Source organism: Phalacrocorax aristotelis, chromosome 1 (assembly GCF_949628215.1).
Source record: "Phalacrocorax aristotelis chromosome 1, bGulAri2.1, whole genome shotgun sequence".
NCBI lineage: Eukaryota > Metazoa > Chordata > Aves > Suliformes > Phalacrocoracidae > Phalacrocorax > Phalacrocorax aristotelis.
In genome coordinates, this window is record NC_134276.1 from 166,283,196 (window position 1) to 166,296,843 (window position 13,648).

General features: G+C 37.4%; 1 protein-coding gene across 7 annotated transcripts in view; it reads left to right on the forward strand.

Moving 5' to 3' along the window:
- ANKS1B (ankyrin repeat and sterile alpha motif domain containing 1B) overlaps positions 1 to 13,648 on the forward strand; it is a 450,718-nt gene that overhangs the window by 159,828 nt on the left and 277,242 nt on the right. For all 7 annotated transcript variants that reach the window (XM_075080262.1, XM_075080270.1, XM_075080279.1 and 4 more), the window contains exon 11: positions 6,595 to 6,731. In XM_075080262.1, coding sequence (XP_074936363.1) covers positions 6,595 to 6,731 — 137 coding nt within the window. The remainder of the gene's footprint in view (positions 1 to 6,594; positions 6,732 to 13,648) is intronic.

Here is a 13,648-nt window from a genome sequence, read left to right on the forward strand (position 1 = left end):
CTAAGTGGACTGTCATGAGGATCAACTGCTTTGATGTGCTGATCCATCACCATCACACTAAATTGTAGAAATAACTGATGTCATAGCTAATATAGACATAACTGTAGTTTTTGAAAAGGACACTAGCATGTTTCTGAAATGAAAGTGGAAAGCTACAGATTAAGTGTGTGTTCCATTGTGAAGATTTATTTCTGAGGTGAAATCTAATTATAACTATGTTTCTGGAATATGGGCTGACTTTTGGCTTTTGATATTTCACTTGCTGAGATGTGGTAGGAAGCGTTCTGGTTGGTATACTTGGTATCTGCCCAATAGCTGATATTGTAGCATTATATACATATCGTACATTTTCTTTGAGTACAATATGAGACAAATCTTCTATTAGAAAAGTTCCAGTGAGCAGTTTGTCCTCATAGTACATGGATTAAAATACTGATGAAACACTTGTTGAACTGTGGTGATATGGTCTATTACTGTCCATAAGGGCATTTTTCTCTATGCAGCGTATCGTATGAACGAAGACAATCATCTACTAACTGACTGCTGATGTCACACGGCACAGTAAAAGGCAAAGTTCCCAGTGCATGATTTTTTTTGTAGTTTCAGTTAAACAGTTAAGATTTTTATGTTTTTGTCAAACATCTTAGTAGGTGAGAGTAGCAAAAGAACACCATAGTTTGTTCTTACAATATATTGAGAGAAGACAATATTCACTTTCATTTTGCTCTCTCCAGACTCAAATCCGAATGATTCTTAAAAGTGTAAAGCAGTCACCATATCCATGACTAGGAGCTCCTTGCACTGCCCTCATTTGTAGACCTCCTGTAATCCTATAAACTTCAGAAAAAAGCTTACTATAGCCTTGGATCACTGAGGTGGCATCAGTTAACTGTGCTTTGACAGTTGAATCTTGCCCTATTTGTCTACAATGGAAGAGTCTGAGCTAGCCATCCAGCCTTTGTTTAAAACTAATGCATATCTTAGTATAATTAATGAAGTTTAGGGCTTGTTTCTCTGACCTAATATTTCTTCAGTATAATATATCTAAATATAGAATATATTCTAAATTCTAACTAATACTCTGTAACTGGTTTTCATTGACTTAGAGTTTAGTATGCTCACTGAAATGTAGCTGTATTTCAAGAAATCCCTCCTTGCAAGTCTGAAGATCAGTTTCTGAATTGCTCAAGACTTTGAGAACAAACTAATGCCATTTCTTTGGAAAGCAACTTAGTTACTAGCATATGAATACAGAAGTTTAACTTTAGGCCCTGAATTTCAATTCCAAAAATCAGTCTTATTAGATAGACATATATAACGCATTACATAATGTTGTTTTCACTTTATTCAGAAATTCTTTTTGTACTGAAAGACTGCATTGGAAATGAATCACTGAATACTTATGTCAGTGATAGTAGACCAACTTTTCTTCTTAAGAAAGGATCGGTTATGATCTTAACTCTTATATAATATCATTTGTGTGAGACATGAGGTTAGTGTACATTCATAGTTAAACATTTTTCTGAACAAGATAATTGCTCATATTAATTAGGCTTCAATAACATTGAAGTGGATAATAGATAAAACAACACTATGCACAAAAAGTATCTCTTTTTTGCAATTTTATTATATATGTGAGGTGCCTGTCTTGCTGCTTCCTTCCTCCCTTAATGTCCTCATAAAAAGTCGCTGTGAAAAATAAATATTTCCCATATGAAATTACTTTAAAACTCTTAAGTTTGTAATTTTCAAAAAACAATTATGTGAATTAGTTCTTATTCAATGCTATTCAATTTCTTCTTATCATTTTGCTGTAAGAATATATAAAATAACTGTTGGTGAAATATGGAAATATGGAGTTAGACCAGTAAAAAACTAATCTGTATTTCTGGATTTGGTGGAGTTGATTCAATATTAATAGGTTTTAGTGTTACTGAAGTCAAGGTTCCTGTCTATAATCAAAGGGTGTGGCTCAAATTTAAATAATGCTACTGTGGCTTGAAAGCAAAAAGATTTTTTTAAATGGTGGTTGGAACAACCTGACCTTCAACTTCCAAGCAATGATATCATCATTTGTAATTACAGTTTTTTGATGCATAAGGAAAAGCCTAGTACTCACCTGTCTAATCCTGACTAATCCTGTGAGAAATTTGGAATTTAAGAATTACCATCTTTTTTCACATATCCATGAGGTGGTTAGTGGTAAATGTGATCATGATGTATTGTAACACTTCCTGTCCTTTAAAGCCCTGTATGCTGAGCAAATCAACCAACCAAAAAAACAAATTAGTAAGATTTGCCAGGATGTAAATCAACATAGCTATGTCTATAGTCAACACTAGATGAGTCCAGTTAATCCAAAACCTGAGTTTATCTAACTTTTTTAAAAATTGTTTTGGTTATTCTGCACATAGAAGCCATAACATAGTGTATTTTCTTTATCTTATCCTATTCTATTTCCTTTGCTTTGAAACAAAGGAAGTGGAGGATGGAAAGTCCTCAGTAACCATTTTTTAAAACTCAGAATAAGCTCCAATTACATAATCCTTGTGACAGTTTCTCATGTATGATGGAGGCAGGAAGAAATACTGTTAGAGCTTGCTTCAGTTCAGTAATTTTTAGCTGCCAGATGATCCCTGGAGCCTGATGGTATCTGACTTGTACGGAAACATCTCCTAGCTTATTGCAGCTTGAGCCAGGAACTAGAAGAGAATGACAGCCGTAAATACTTCCCACTTGGCCCCATCTATAGCACCTATCAGAAACTCAGCACAAGAGATAATCTTTCCTAGGTAAATTTGGTAGGTTCTCAAGTTCCAAGTTCTTTTTGCTCTGAAATGTTCCACTGAAACTTAGATTATTACCATTATGGTTACCTAAAGGGAAAAAAAAAAATGTTTGCTTTAGTTTTGTTACCATAGAAAGAGAAAAGAAAATGAAAACGTAATTATTATATCAATTAATTACAAAAGAAAATATATTCAAATCTGTTCTGCATGAAACTATGAGTACTGTATACATAAACAGAGAAGTCGCCCAAATTGGTTGCAGGAACTAATTTGATGGTGCTGTTCTCTCTCTGATGGAGCAGACCCAGGTAGTAAATCATTATTGGTTGCCTAATGGGAAGATCCTACTGTGAAAATAAAGACCTGTCCACAATAAAGAAATTGTTTACAAGAAACCATTACACGTCAGACCCTTCATTCGAGAAAGAAGCAAAGGCATGAAATACTGAGCAGCTGGATTTTTTCTGAGATGTTTAGTTCAAAGAAAAATATTTTAACTTTTTTTAAAGATTTATGTTTAGATTCTAATAGCATGATCCTTTTTTGTATTACCATTTTAGTTTGCTTGGAAGGAAAGACTGTAACTACTCTTTTTTGAGATTGCCGCATATTATGTATGGTCCTGAATTCATGAGGGTTGCATGCATGGACTGTACCTGGAGAAGTTTTTCTCAGTCCTGTCTAGTGGAGCATATAACAGCCCTGCCTCTCCGCATGAGTATCTTCCAATAAATTTTCATTTCAAGAATTTAACTTCCACTCAGTTCAATGCTTCTCAGGTGGGACTGTATCTAGGGGCAAAACTAGTCTTTGGTGAGCTATCATTGAACAGGTTCAACAAGAAGCTGTGGTGTTTCCTGTGGAAAGATCAAAATCTTGCCAATACTGCCTGACCCCTCTGTAAATATCTTCTGAATATTTGAAGTGTGAGTAAACTAAGTTGAGGCGCCTATCATCAAGGACTTGAAACAGAATGAAATGGTAGCCAGAAAACTGTGTTCATTAGCGTCAGCACCAAACCATATTTCTAACTATCTGTCCTTCAAGCGATTTACCTCTGAGATACTTCCGCACCTGCAAGACTTCCCGATTTCACTTGCAAGGCTTTCATCTGCTAATCAGCTAAAGGGCAGCTGTGCTTAAGTACAGCCACACAGGCTTCACAGCAAAAGAGCAGGGACAGAAACTCAGGGACTGCTGAATTACTAGGGAGTTCGTGTTCCTTATGGTTTAGCTGTTTGTCAGAGACAATCGTTCTGTTTGTTTCTCACACCAGTAAGTAAATAAGGGCATTAAATACACTTAACTAGACTTGTACGAAACATTTCTCACTCTAGAAGTTACTTCTTAGCTTCCTAGATGGTGCCTGTATTACCACATGTCTTGGCAGCAGTATAGTTCCTGGTATCTCCGTACACAGTGCAGGGCTCTCTCAAAGCAAGTCTCTGATTCCTCAGTCAGGGAGGTTCATTGATAATTGTTGATGAGTCTGTCCATAGACTGAAAGATGATATTTCATATTCTGGAGCAAAAGAGGATAAGACTTTCAGCTCGATTAAGATGCTCCTAACACTCATATTTAGTCTTCATCCTCACTATGAGATTTCGAAAGACTATGGCAAGGCCTTAGTGGGGTGTCTTCTTGTCAAATCCCTGTCCCTCCTTTGATGAGCTAGGCTTTCAAATCACAGGATACTTATTCACATTCTGCATGTAAACAGTTTTTGAGATAGATGCCAGGCCAGACAGGAAAGCATAAGATAAACTGAAGGCTTTCTCGAATGCCATCCAAGTTCTTCCAGGTTAGGGATATTATTATGAGGATTTACCTTAAGTTCCTTTCTAAGGCTGTATAAAAATTTGATTCATTATATCCACATATTTGTATTACTTTCTGAATGAAATTAATTCAGATCCATGTTTTCTTTGCACACTTGCAAAGACTCAGGAAAAGCCCTTCTCTGCCTTAAGACTGCACACCTAAAGGACTGGCAGTTTTGATGCAGACACTTTTCAACAAAGTTGGAATTGTCTGTGTCTGTGACAGGGAGGGTTCATTCTGTCAGACCTCAGGTACCACCTGAGGTTCTGTACAGGATGTCTCCATTTTGGATGCCTGCCAGACTGCCACCTGAACTTTCATTTACTCTTTCATTAAGTGTAACAGTATTGCTGAAACATTCCAGCCTGGTATTTCTTTAGAAGAACAGTTTGTCAGTCTGTATTTGACGAGAATCATTAAGACCTCATTCAGATATGTAGTGTTCCTACGGGGAGTATTTCTTAGAATCATGCATGCTATGACAGTATCTGGAAGTTGGAAAGGCCATAAAGTTTATGTTCTTGCAAGTATTCTTCTTTATCCTTTCTTAGCTACATTCATTTAACTGGGTATTTCCTTCCCTTTGAAATCTCTGTTATACTTCCAAGAATTCTTTCAGGTCAGTAGTACTGAGAGCAAGAAGCTTCTGTCATTGCTTTCACACAGGCATTTGTGGCTTGTTCAGATGGAGGAGATTACGTGTGTTCCTGCAGAAGTTGGTTAGACAAAAATTATCTAGCTTACAGCACTGGGGGTGCTTTTGTTTATTTGGAGTTTGGGGTTTTTTGGAGTGGATTTGCCCACTGAGTGAAAGTACATATTGGTGATCCACCTCAATTACAAATAAATAGGCTTTCTTCTGTGAACTCTGCAGGCTGTCAGTTGAGGCCCACAGACATGAGATTTGAATGTAATCATTGTCTTAATGCAGAACTGCGGGTGCTATAGCACATTTAGGAACATTGAACACATGTTTTTGTGACCCACAAAAGAAAGTAGTCTATAAATTCACAGACAGTGTAAAGACCACCATGACCATGCACAGGCAATGGCATTTTCCCCAGAATCTGAACGAAAGCATTTCTTTGATAATACAGTTCTAAAGGTATGAAGTAATGTGGAGCTTTTGGCCTCCTGCTAAGTCATTCTGGTGCTTGGTTACCATCACAGCTGGAATCTGTGCCTTATTTCATAGTCCTCTCTGTCCTCTGACCTGATTTTCACTAACTTTACATTGTTCAAACAGCACTAAGAGCATTTAGAGAAGGTAGGAATGGTACTTTAAGTCCCTTTAATGCTCCTTCACAGTGCTGTAAAATGGTAACAGCATCACAAAATATGTCTGAACAGCAGTTTCTCATGTACCTGCAGGTTTGTAGACGTTTTTAAGCCAGTTGTAGGTTATCTAGCTGAGATACTGCTAGAAAGGTAGCTACTGCAGTGCACAGCTCTATGGAGATGGAAATTTCATCAGAGGAGCTGAGTACATTTCTGTGTAATTAAGCCTCACTGGTCCATTCACAGTATCCAGGAAAGTTGTCACTGATGGCTATTAACATGCTCTAAGCTGAGTATGTGTTTATATAACTTGTTGAACTGGTCATATGTGTTAGGATTTTCCAGGATGAGGTATGAGTTGCGTTAGAAAGCTCCCTTTTAAGTCACCCTCGTTATAGTGATAGTACTTGGATTCACAATTGGTAATTTAGGGTAACAAAAGTGAAATATTTGTGTTTTTCTTTTGTGCCTTATTTTATTTAGGTCTTAATAGAGTGCTAGATCCTGCCTTAAAACAGAATGAATGTATGGGCTGATAAAATAAATGTAGATATGCAATATATTCCTTATCAAATATGTTTAAATTATAAAAGGTTTTGTGAGTTGAAATAGTGTTCTGAGTAGCATTCTGTTTTCAAAAGAAGTTTTTATTTTAAAATGTATGAAGTATTTGTAAGTTCACATAAATGCTATTTTTATTCACAGATAATACACCTCAGGTAGCAATTACTGCACCAGGATCCGGTAACCATAGAAACAGCTCTACAGGCCCAACACCTGACTGCTCTCCTCCATCACCAGACACAGCACTTAAAAACATAGTCAAAGTTATACGTCCTCAGGTAGGTGATCACCATAAGCATCCTCTTATTAGCTGTAATTTTCATTTTGAAAGCAGGCTATGATGCATGTATTTTAAGAGGATGTTATCACTATACACATATGAATAGGTCAAAGACAGATAAACAGAACACAAAATATTTTTTGTACTTAGGAAGTTATCTTGATACCAGGTGAAGATAGAATATTTTATGAATGAGTCCAACAATGTACAGAGAGATATTGGTACATTTTTAGTATAACATTAATAATGAAAGAAGTCTTTATGTAATATTTTGTAATTTTATGTACTATTAGCTTTCATCCAAGTTTATCTTATATTTTTATGCATTTTAATTCCCTATTACATATTCAGGTTTCCTTTCCTCTTTCTGAATCTCCTTTTACGTGGTCTCGTAATATTTCATACCTTCTTTAGTTTACCTTCTTGTATAGTATTGCTTCTCGACTTTCACCTTTCCTAACGATATGTATTTCTAGCAGTGTTTGCTAAACAAGATGGTTAATGCATGGAAGACTTGAGTGCCCCTTGTAATTCTTTAAGAAGTACAGTCTTTTAAAGTAAAAAATCTTAGAACTTGATTCAGCAGTATAGACCTACTCAGCATAGGGGAGTTTATTTTAGAATCACAGGATCATAGGATAACATAGATCAGAAGAAACTTCAGAGGATTATCTAGTTTGCTGCTTAAACAGGCATGACATTAGGTGTCTCAAAGCTGGCTGTGACAACCTGAATTGACTAATTGTGAAACCTTTCTGGTGTGAACCAAAAGAACTTCTGTTCCTCTCCTACCAATTATTGGGTTCAAATGCAGCCATCTGTTCTTCGCTGCTGAGCTGATCTCTGCAACTGAGCCACTTTGACGCTACTGGGTGCAGGCTTTGTATCATCAGTATGTTGCTGGCATTTGTGTTACTTGAGGAGTAAGCTCATGGACACATGATATTTTGGTGGGAATTATGTAGGTCAGATTGTTTTGGTGCCACACAAGTGAGCGTGTTACAGTGCTGGAGGTGGATCTTCCTTTCAGTACTCATTGGAGCACACAGTTCAGAAGGTCTTGCAGAATCAAAGGTAATTACTAGGTGCACCAGCCATTTTTCTCTAGGACCCATTGGTTTCCTATGGCTGACACACCAAATGCACACTAATTCTAACAACTGGCTGGTGCAGCCCATCCCTCTGTGACACTACAGTGGTTTGGGTTCCACATCCTGGTTTAAGTCTAGATTGCAGGGGGTCTAAAATAACAGCTTCTCCTTTTCTCTTTTTATAGTTGCTTCTCATTTTGCTTGTTCCTGTAGTCTCTCTGTCCCTCCCACCCTACATCAGTATAATACTGAAATGCCTCCTTCCCTCTAAGCTGTTTTTTATAGTAGGCGGCAAGCAAACAGAAAGGTATTGGAATATTGTTGGAACAAGCTGTTGTGTGATAGCTTATTGAAAATAGCATTTTAAAAGCTGTTTGCCTCATGATATTGCCAACAGATGGACCCAGAACACTGAATGGTGATGTTCTCCTGCTAGTTAACTCTGAATGGATTCAGCAGATTCTGGGGAGCTATTTTCAAATTTAAATCATACCATTTACGGACTCCCAGTATTCTCATCATCCTGCAGAACAAAAGCTAGCTGTGCAATATATATGGTCAGAACTTTACCGTGTTTGCCAAAATGTCTCTCATGTGGCCTTACGTGTGGCATACTTCCTATGCAGAAAACAACAGCGGACAGGCACATGTAGGCTAGTGCTTAATGTATGTTGTAAATCAATGTGCTAATACATGAGAAGCTGGATGAACTATAGCATTCAGATCCCATTATGCTTCTCCTTTCCTCCATGTGTTTTATGCACATTGCTTCAGTATTCTTCATTTTCTTTGTTTTTGTGGCTTACCTAATCACCTCCCCCCAAGATATCAACCCAAGAATTTAGACAAAGAAGTTGTAGATGTTTGCAATGTGGTGTTTGCAAACCGCTAGTGTTAATTCTGCCTGCATATTTAATTCCTTTATTCCATGCCTGCTGCATTCAATTACATGGCAAGCTCTTTGAAGGTTAACACAATGGGATTCTATTCTTGACTGACCTCTCACCACTCATGTAAAACTAATGAATAGTGTTACACAATGCAGGCAAAATAATTAATTTTCTGTTGTCTGTCAGGGCCTCTGCATTTTTCTAGCAAAATAAACAGATTCTAAGCAGATCTAAACCAGAGATCATGTAAATTTCCAAACCAGCTGTCACTCCTTTCCCCTCTTCATTAGGCTTGTGCATGCAGCGTTGAAGGTGCCAGTGAAAGGCAGAAAGGGAAGTTCTTCAGCAGCTAGTTTTGTGTTTTCCACTAGGCAGGCTTTGGTAGCTTGGATGAAACTGCCAGGGAAGTCTGGCCTTTCAACTCACGTTGTTATTTTCATTTATAGCCTTACTTATCTTTCCTGGAGGGTTGTGCATATAACAGTTTACCCGCAGTGAGGAGAAACACTATGTTAACTACTCTCTGTGATGTGTGTAAGCAGCAGCAGAGCGGACTAAAGCTTCCTTCCTCCCACTAGTATGGTGAGGGCAGTCAGTGGCAGAGAGTGAAAAAAGAGAAACCTGGTGAGCTGGGTTTGGAGGCAGCAGGGGGGTCATTCTGCCTCCTGTTTTCTTTGGCCAGGTACCTAAGACCGTGTGCCAGCTCACATGATGGCAGTGCATGTACATGCTTCAACTCATGACAGATTCTGAAGGTGTTTGTGTAAACATGAGGTTTAGCACAGTACAGTGGCCTCTTCCCTCTCCTGTTCTGGACGCTCACATACCAAACCCAGCTTGGTGGGGGAATCTGTCAGCTACACCTGCTACATGGGGTCCCTGAAGAGGGAGCAGGTGTGATGCTGCACTGCCAGCCTATGGGGTGAAAGTACCACAGCTGGGAAGTGTGAGACAGGAACAATCTCATACATAAAGTGTGAATCCTGAGAGGTCTTGGTCATGGTCAGTTAAGGGATTCCTCAGAATGCACTCAAAATTTGTCCTTTACCTTCTAGTTGCCTCTTAACCCGGTCCTATTTCTCCCCTCTTACATTAAAAACATGCTCTCACAAAACCTGGCTGAGATTTTCTCTTTTCCTCCTACCTTGCACTCACATTTCTGGAAATTTATCCTTTTTTCAGTCAATTATGATGAATTTTGATGTGAGAAACCTGCGGTTTGTTGTGACCCTACCACTTGTCCCTTATCTAAAATCTATCTAAAAACTCTCTTTGGATATGTCTCAACTATTCAGTTCAGTGTACTAATACTAAAGCCTATTTTAACTGAAATGGTGTACCTACCTGGCACAGTGCAGCAATCTGGAGAGATTCTAACTCGGATCTCAGAAGCACTATTAAGTTCAGTGCCGCCCACCTCTACTGCTTCCAGTCCTGAAGACAGCTCACTTAATAGTATTTCAGGGATCTGTATGCTACGTTATCTCTGCACCTTAGCTATGGCCTGTACCTGTGATCTAGCATTTTGCAAAAACATGTCTTGTTTTCAGATTTTCATGGGGTCAGTCTCTGACAAAGAGGATCTGTTGAAAAGTTACATATATGCAGATGAGAAACAAACAGAATGTAATTCAGAGTTTGAATCACTTGATCTTTTTTTTTCCAGATTGTCCAGACAAATCTTAGTAAGTTTTTAACTCAGGAATTGCTGATTAATGAGGACTTTGAGAAAGTAATGCAGTTTCAAGTTAAGGCATATGCCTCTGTGAAGTATACAAACACACATGGGAGAATAAATGAGATGTGGTAGAAGACTAAGTAGGTTAATGTGTTAACTAAAGTCCTCTGAAATTTTGGGCTCACTTCCAAGTTTTGACTTAGTTATATTACTACATATGGTAAAGTATAACTTACCTTATCAGAACTGGAATTTTAGAAAGTGATAGTAAATTTGAGCTTGTTCTACAACAATTCCTGTAGCTTTTGGTCTGGATGAAACCTGAACAAAATTGGGCTGCGTGTGATGCTTCCTGTATTTTTTATATTAGCTACTCAATTTAATAAGACTTTCCTTACTTTAACATATTTATTTTTAAGCTCCATTTGAACAAATAAACTATATACATTGTGGGAGAAAGAGCATGTTTTCTCCTAAGCGACTGTTTCTTTTGTCAGTGCTATTCACTTGTGGGTCATTGGTCAATTCTTATAAAATTGAATTCTGACTTCTCACCTTTTAAATTCTTTACTAAGTATAATCCAATATTTGCATATTCTCGTCTTGTCTTTCTAACATGTGTTTCAAATAGCTAACTGTAGATACAGCCTCTGATGTCTAAATGTGGATTATTTAAAAGTAACTTGTATTTTATCTGTCATAAATTAGTATTTTCCCCATTTTATATGAGTAAGTAAACTCCCTAAGAGTGTTATTTCAGTGATATTAAGAGGGCTTCTGGTAGAAAGACGAAGGAACAGAGAATTTCAGTGTTTCGGACATAATGGAATTCCATCATCTTGTTCTTGCTGGTTTTATTGCTAAGATTTGCAATAATCTATTCATTATAATATGGGTTTTTTTCTTGAGGGTTTGGATGTGCTCTCTTTACATTAGTTGTAATTTTTTCTATTTATCTCTTTTAACCTCTTTAAACAAAGTTACAATCCCATCTATTCCTCTGGCTAAGACATCTAGCAATATAATTGAAGAAAATAGTTGAAATGTTAGAGGACAAAAGAAATTGTCTCATTTTTCTGCAAGCAGTAATAGAATCCTGCAGAACATCTGTAGCCTCTGATAGACAAGTGCAACCATTTTAAGGTAGTTGACAGTAGTCAGTGACCTTGTTTTTAGATATGGAGATGTATTTCAGAAAATACTCTCTCTCTATTTGTTTGTAAACCTTTAAAGTGTCTGTGCAAATCTGCTGCATGCCGTTTGATATCTTCTCATTCTAATGATGTTGAAATGAATAAACAAAGAAAGAAACAGATAACTAAAGCTCCTAAATAGACCTTAAAAAAGGGAAAACAAAGAATTAAAAGATATACTGTCAATGCCACTAAGATGCGGTTAGCAATTCATCTATGCATGACTGAAAATAAGACAGACATGAAATTCTGTGACTCTGAAACATTGAGTACCAATTACAAAAAAAGGTTATGGTTGGAATTGTCACACAGGACTGATTTTTTCCCCGCTGTATTGCTGCAGAATTAATGGGTAGAAGATATAAAACAGCTCTAGAGGAGGATTTTCTAAAAAAAATTCCTTAGAGCATAATGGATACTCTGTGACTACTTAATAACAACATTAACCAAAATATTATTAAAGAGATGCATTGTAAAATATTTCCTTTGACAAGTAACTATAAAACATAATTCTATTTAGATTATTTTAATTAGAGCTGAGATAATATGAAAACATAAACACATCTACCCAATACAAAGTACTCATGAAAACAGCAAACAGTATGTGTGAGTGCATTTAATTGCAGTTCAACAGGATACTAAAGCACAAGTATAAATTAAAGCAGAAGAACACTCTTTATTGTCAGGAGTGTTATGTTTTTAGAATATCAGTTCTAAATGCATATGTTTCTTGGTTGAAGTTGGTTGCTTACCTGGAGAGATTCTCCAGGTTGTGTTTCCTAATTCAATATCAGTGACATAGATCATACAGAAGAACTCAGCATTTTTCATATCTGAACTTGCAACAGACCAAACTGGTGAAATACTGAGCATAAAGATAGTTCAGATACTGAAAGCTAGGTATGTACAACTACACTAGTAGAATAAGCTTCTGAGCTCTGGAAGGTTGTCATCTATACTGTTGAATTGTTAACACAGTCCTGGGTATAGTTTTGGTCCTGTACAATTCTCTCTCTCCAAAAGTATCTGCTGTCAGGCCTGACTGGGAATTTGAATAGGCCAAGGACCATTCCTGGTAGGTAATTCTGCTTTGAGACCCTGCTCTGAAGGCTAATGAAGTTTTAATAGTAGGGGTGTGAACCAACGCACGCCAATTGCCCTGCCGTAGTACGTGTAATGCTTGGGAACAGTAACACACTCAGAATCTGGAATATTAAAGCCTTAGCTGTTGTGATTTGAAGGGTATCTCACCAGATTCATAGTATTTTCCTTTGTTTCTGTGTAGTGCTGGGTAGTTTCGAGCACCGTAGTTATTGAGTAATCCTTTATCATCATCTGAAAGTACACCACATTTTCACACATGCATGCTATCTGTAGCATGCAACTTAAAAACAGCCATCACCTTGACCCTTCAAAATTTGTAATATACAAATGTAATGATATAAGCAATTTTCATAATCTGTACGTCAAAATGGGATCTTGCTAACAGCTGGAAGCTGAAGGGCTTTTTAAAGAAAATGGCCTTACACCTGTTTTCCTGCTGTTTCAGTGAAAATAACATTTCTTAATCTTTGAAAGTTAGAAACTTTGTATAGCTGAGGAATAAGACTTCCTCTTATTTATCAAATTTCTCTCTCGCACTTTGAAGCTCATTTCAAGCAGTGTTTTCCCGGGATAGGAATAGTGGTGCGTCTTCAAAATCTGGTCACGTCTGTCAAAAAAGGAAACCACTACAAAGGTGTTACAGTTTTTAGCATTCAGGACTGCACAGCTGCAATATGGTTGCAACTGAAATGAAAGTGGAAGCCAAGGAAAATGGAAACTGGGACAAGATCTGTTCTTTTCCTTATTTGTTCCCAGTCTGGTTTGTCATCTGATATAAGACCAGAGCGGAAGATGAAAGGGGCCAGCAATGCCCTGACCTTTAGTTACATACTCCAGTGGAGGACTCCTAAAGGAGCAGCTAGTATAACGTGCACAGAGAACAGAACCACAGGAACAGAAAGCACTAAAGATATTTGGCTTCCTAACCACAGGCTACAGGAAAGATCTATGTGTCTGTG